At 56.8% G+C, this 5999-nt stretch overlaps 2 protein-coding genes across 2 annotated transcripts in view; one reads left to right on the top strand and one right to left on the bottom strand.

Moving 5' to 3' along the window:
- GALNS (galactosamine (N-acetyl)-6-sulfatase) overlaps positions 1 to 3902 on the bottom strand; it is a 16259-nt gene extending 12357 nt beyond the window's left edge. Inside the window, exons 1-2 of the mRNA XM_010843958.1 lie at positions 3717 to 3902; positions 432 to 555 (exon numbers count right to left, since the gene is read on the bottom strand). Of these exons, the coding sequence (XP_010842260.1) occupies positions 432 to 555; positions 3717 to 3833 (241 nt within the window). The 5' untranslated portion in view covers positions 3834 to 3902. The remainder of the gene's footprint in view (positions 1 to 431; positions 556 to 3716) is intronic.
- A 180-nt stretch (positions 3903 to 4082) lies between these two features.
- Positions 4083 to 5999, top strand: part of TRAPPC2L (trafficking protein particle complex 2-like) — a 6330-nt gene continuing 4413 nt past the window's right edge. Inside the window, exon 1 of the mRNA XM_010843960.1 lies at positions 4083 to 4188. Coding sequence (XP_010842262.1) covers positions 4156 to 4188 — 33 coding nt within the window. The 5' untranslated portion in view covers positions 4083 to 4155. The remainder of the gene's footprint in view (positions 4189 to 5999) is intronic.

Raw genomic sequence — 5999 nt, 5'->3', positions numbered from 1 at the left:
CCCCCCCCCCCCCCCCCCCCCCCCCCCCCCCCCCCCCCCCCCCCCCCCCCCCCCCCCCCCCCCCCCCCCCCCCCCCCCCCCCCCCCCCCCCCCCCCCCGCCCCCCCCGGACGGAGCCGCTGAACTCAGCTCCGTGAATGAACAGCTGCTGCCAAGGTCCCCACAGGCTCCAAGCCCTTGGTGACCTCTGACAGCTCTGGTGGCCCCATGTTCGCCAGAGGGTGGATCCTGGGAGCTCCCCAGCATCAGGGTTCGATGGACACCTGAGTCGAGGCTGCCCCTCCACACCCCCGCCCCGTCCCATGCCTGCCCCCTGTATCCCACCTCCCGGTCTGCAGGTCCCCCCACCCTGCCTCACTTCACTGCTGTCTCCCTGTTCCATGTGTGCCCCCTGCTCCCACGCCCCAGTGGCCTGAGCCGGCCCTGACTTACATGGGGAGCACAGGGGGTTGGCCGTGTAGAAGTTCGGGAAGAGCATCCCCTCCACGGCCATCCGGTCCAAATTCGGGGTCTCTCTGGAAGGTTCTCCATACACCCCCAGGTCGCCCCACCCCATCTGCAGGAAGGAGCATGTGGAGGTCGGGTGAGAACACAGCCAGAGCCGCTCCTGGTACCCCAAGTACGGCCAGGACACAGTCTGCCGCTTCCCCGGTGCAGATGCCAGCCCACGTGCTCACAGGGCACCAGCATCAAGACTCCTCTGTCCTCCACACAGACACAGAGGCCATCCTACTCCATGGGGCAAACTCAGATTTGAAAACAGCGGTGAGGGCCCACAAAGCCAACCCAGTGAGGCCCCGAGACCCGCAGTCCCTCCTGAGCTTGCCACCTGGAGAACCGAGCCGGCCGGCACCCAGACACGGGTGCAGTCCACAGCAGCAGGACTCCCAACAGCCCTAAGAAAACACCCGAGTCCATCACTGATCAACAGTGGACAGAATGTGGGCTGTCCACCTAGTACCGGGGTGAACAGAGGCCCCTCGCAAGCTTCTTTCCATTCAGAACCTGTGAACGTAACTGTATCTGGAACACAAATGTATCAGCCTGCCTGCACCTGTGCAGAAGGCAACCGGACCCCGGCCCGTGGTTCCCCTCCTGCCCTCCACCTTGCTTTCCTTAGTGGGACGTTCAGGGCTTCTGGGCAGTACAGGTGCCACACGTGGCTATGAGGAATGATCACGTGCGCGCGCATGTATGTGTCCACGTCGATACATTTGGGAGGAGGCCCTGGAGATTCAGGATACTGTGGGGACCCAGAGCTGGTGTTTGTACAGCTCGGCCTCACACCTCCCAGGAGTCATGGGGGCCTCCTTAGTCCTGTTTTACGAGTAAAGAACAGAGACACACACGGCGCTAGGGTCCAGGTGGGCAAGAGGGAGCTCTGTGCCCCGGCCCACAAGCCACAGAGAACAGAGGTGAGCCAGAACCACTGAAAAAAGCTACTCAGCATCTTCTAAGAACTTCCATGAGCTGATACCTACTGGGCCTGCACTGGGTCTGAGGACCTGCGGGGGGGCACCCCCAGGCCTGATGACCGTAGGGGTGAGGCCGGGTGAGGACACAGCACTGTTGGGGGCCTGAAGCCTGTCTGGTCTGGAGAGCCGTGTTCCCCACTAATGCTCAAGTTGCTTTGAGTCTGTTTTCTAACATTCACTGACCAGGACAGAGGTCTCCCCAACTTCTCTGGGCTTCAGCTGCCAGAGTCACAGGAGGAGATGACACAGGAGAGGTGGGGGCACCAGGGTCTTTTGGCCTACTGTTCCTGGTTCCTGGGGCCCACCCTGGGCACCCAGGTGGACAGTCCCCCGGTCAGCCCCCTTGAGTAAGATGTGCCCAGCATTGGTCCCCCTCCACCACTCAAAGAATGCAAGAGAGACCAGGAAGCCACCCGCTAGGCCTGTCACCCAGCAGCCCCAGTAACAAGCAAAGAGAAACACTTGGTGTGGGCACAGGTTTTGTTTTGTTGCTTTAGCTGAGCAGGGCCTTAGTTGCTGTACATGGGACCTTCCATCTTTGTTGCAGAATTCGAACTCTTAAAAAAAAAAAAACTATTTATTTGGCTGTGCCAGGTCTTAGTTGCCGCACCCAGGATCTTCAGTCTTCACTGTGGCATGTGAACTCTTAGTTGCGGCAAGTGGGATCTAGTTCTCTGACCAGAGATTGAGCCCCAGGCCTCCTGCATTGGTAGTGCAGAATCTTAGCCACTGGACCACCAGGGAAGTTTCCAGGTTTTTTTTTAGCTCCATAAATCCAGGAAACGACCATCTCAACAAGCCTGCAGCGTCAGTCTTTCCTAATGAACCGTCACCTTGGGGAGAAGAGAGGCAGAAGTGGGAGAGGCTAAGGGCTCAGCTTGATTCAGCCTCGATGATTTAAGTACTTAAACAGCCTTCCTGCCTGGGAACCTCAGCTCTGAGAAGGCTGACCCTGACACAGCAAGCATTTCCAAGACCCACGTATTGGTTATGAAGCAAAGTTTCCTAACCAGCCATCAGACGGGCTCCCAAAGAGAGGAGCTTTGGGGCCCCTTCGGGAGCCAAGGTGTCTGAACAGCTGTGACTGAACTGAAACACATTCTATCTCACCTCTGAGAGGAGCCACTACATATTGGTGGCTCTGCGATCTTTTCTAGCTTATCTGAATGTTGTTAGCTTTTTGTAATAAAGAATTAGGGATTCCCTGGTAGCTCAGCTGGTAAAGGATCCGCCTGCAATGCAGGAGATCCTGGTTTGATTCCTGGGTTGGGAAGATCCACAGAAGGGATAAGCTACCCATTCCAAAGAATTACTTTGATAATAAAAAATGTTGCATGAAATATATTTTACGTTTTTGTCTTATAGTAGATGTTTGAAATCTGAGGGTTTTACACACACAGAACCTTGCAATTCTGACAAGCCAGGAGCGTAGAGCAGCAATGTGAGGCTCATGGCCTCAGTCCAAAGACTACTGGGAGTCTTTGCTGGCCTTTTGGGGGAACTTTGAGATATTTTTACTCGCAACTCTTCTGACACTAAATGTGTGTGGGAACCTCCATTTCACTCATCCAAAATACATTCCTGGCTTTCTTGGGAAGGAGGATGAGGACCAAGTCATAAAGAAGCTGGGAACAGCTCGGTTTATCCCCAGACTTGGCTCACCAGAGTGACCATATCCCCAGACTTGGCTCACCAGAGTGACCAGGGTGACCTGGGGCCACACACATGCTCAACGGGGGACATTCCTCTGGTTCAGTTCTTTACCACCCCACAAAGACCAGACCTTTGGCCAGAAATCCCAGCAGAGGCAGAGCAGCCAGATCAAGGAACTCTGGTCCAGAAGGGCAAAGACAGCAGAAGGGACTTTCAGAACAGGCAGGCCGGAGTCTCAGTCAGCTCTGCACTCTTTTTCTGCTACCAACGCCCGGAGAATTGGAGGGCAACAGGTGAGCAGAGGTCCTGGAGATCTGGTCCTCACGTGGCCAGCACCACAGTTGGTCTGGGCTGCCGCTCAGACCTTCCTGCGCGGTGTGGGGCAGGGATGGGGCAGTGGAGGCACAGGGCAGAAAGGTCTTCTGGTCCGGCCCGCAAACGCCCACCTCACTTCAGCTTCACTCAAGAGCCACGCTGCGGACGGCAGAACCAGGCATGACCCCCACACCGCTGGCCGCCCTTCCCCTGCCCCCGACCCCGCGCCGAGCGCAGCAGCCCTCCCCGGAGCCCGGCTCGCGCGGACACTCACGTCGTCCATGAGCAAGAGCAGGATGTTGGGGGGCTGAAGGGCGCGCGCGACCCCCAGCTCCGCGGCGCTTAGCACCAGAAGCAGCCACCACCTGGTCGCCACAGCAACCGCCGCCATGGCAACCAGGCCAAGTGCCACGGACCCCGGAAGCTGCAGGAACCTGTCCGGCGAAGCAAGCTGTCCTTCCGGCCTGGCGATGGGGCGAGGCCATAATGTCTGAGTGACAGGAGGGGCGGGGTCAAGGCTCTTACACTAGAGTTGGGGGCGGGGGGTAGGGCGGGGTCAGGCCCACTGAATACCAGAAGAGGCGGGGCAAGGCCGGCTGAGTGACAGGAAAGGCGGGGTCGCGGCCGACTGAAAGACTGGCGAACGGGGCGGGGCCTGGCCGGCCTAGTGACCGGCGTCGTCGTCATGTGACGCGGCCGGTCGGGCTCCCAAGATGGCGGTGTGTGTAGCGGTGATCGCCAAGGAGGTGCGTATGCGGGCTGCAAGGCCCGTTCCACCGTCACCCTCTTTCTCCGCCTTCCCTCCTTCCCTGCCTCGGGGACTCCAGAGGGTGGGCTCCGGGACTTTGCCGAGCCTAGGTGGCCGGGGCGGGCCCGGGGTAGGCGCCGCGCAGACCTACACCTGCCGCTGCCGGAGCGTCACAGACCGGGTCCTCCTCTTCCGTCCCGGCCCCTGCTCCGCCCAGCCGTCGTCGGCGGGCTCTGTGGTTTCCTGCTCCGGAGTCTAGCCGTCCACTTCGGTCCGTCGTGCTCCACCGCGCGCTTCCACTGGCCGGGCCATCGCTTACCTTCCACCCCAGACGACTGACTCGCTTTTCTCCGCTCGGCAGCCACAAATGTACCGTGACACACCCGTGCCTAAAATCTCAACAGTGGCTTCTCATTGGAATCACGTCTGAATAACCTTCCTCCCATACCAGTGACATCCTCCACTCCAGCCGACGGAATTACTTGCAGCTCCCCTGCCAGGCTGTGCTCTCTCACTGGGCCTTTGGACCTGAAACCCCACCCTGCCCTCCTCCACTCGCGTTCCCTCCACTGGCCACCATAGATTTCACTTTCTCTAGAAAGCTCTTTCTAAATCCTACGATTGAGCTGCGTGGCCATCCACCCGCCACAGTATACTGCAGGGAACCTTGGTAGCCTCACAACCTTTTGTTAAGACAAGGTTTCTGAGGCAGTTCTCCCGTGAAGCTCTTGCTACGCTGGGTTCTGTGTTAGCACGTGCTGCGTTATTTGTCGGTGGGTTTGTGGACTGTCTCCTTCACCCGATGTCATCCCTATCAGTCAGGGTAGGGGCAGTGTTGTGCACACTATATTTGTGCAGCACCAGGCCTGTGGCAGCCTGGAAAGATGCTGTTTAAACTCCAGGGTCAGTTCAGTTCAGTGGCTCAGTCGTGTCCGACTCTTTGCGACCCCATGAATCGCAGCACGCCAGGCCTCCCCGTCCATCACCAACTCCCAGAGTTCACTCAAACTCACGTCCATCGAGTCCGTGATGCCATCCAGCCATCTCATCCTCTGTTGTCCCCTTCTCCTCCCACCCCCAATCCCTCCCAGCATCAGGGTCTTTTCCAATGAGTCAACTCTTCACATGAGGTGGCCAAAGTACTGGAGTTTCAGCTTCAGAAATCCCAGAGCTGATCTCCTTCAGAATGGACTGGTTGGATCTCCTTGCAGTCCAAGGGACTCTCAAGAGTCTTCTCCAACACCACAGTTCAAAAGCATCAATTCTTTGGCGTTCAGCTTTCTTCACAGTCCAACTCTTGCATCCACACATGACCACTGGAAAAACCATAGCCTTGACTAGATGGACCTTTGTTGGCAAAGTAATGTCTCTGCTCTTCAGTATGCTATCTAGGCTGGTCATAACTTTTCTTCCAAGGAGTAAGCGTCTTTTAATTTCATGGCTGCAGTCACCATCTGCAGCGATTTTGGAGCCCCCAAAAATAAAGTCTGATACTGTTTCCCCATCTATTTCCCATGAAGTGATGGGACCAGATGCCATGATCTTCATTTTCTGAATGTTGAGCTTTAAGCCAACTTTTTCACTCTCCTCTTTCACTTTGATCAAGAGGCTTTTGAGTTCCTCTTCACTTTCTGCCATAAGGGTGGTGTCATCTGCATATCTGAGGTTATTGATATTTCTCCCAACAATCTTGATTTCAGCTTGTGCTTCTTCCAGCCCAATGTTTCTTATGACATACGCTGCATAGAAGTTAAATAAGCAGGGTGACAATATACAGCCTTGACGTACTCTTTTTCCTATTTGGAACCA

This window comes from Bison bison, unplaced genomic scaffold (genome assembly GCF_000754665.1).
Source record: "Bison bison bison isolate TAMUID 2011002044 unplaced genomic scaffold, Bison_UMD1.0 scf7180017864192, whole genome shotgun sequence".
In the NCBI taxonomy this organism is placed as follows: Eukaryota; Metazoa; Chordata; class Mammalia; order Artiodactyla; family Bovidae; genus Bison; species Bison bison.
The sequence above is the reverse complement of the archived record's forward strand: the minus strand, read 5'-3'. Positions and strand labels throughout refer to the sequence as shown.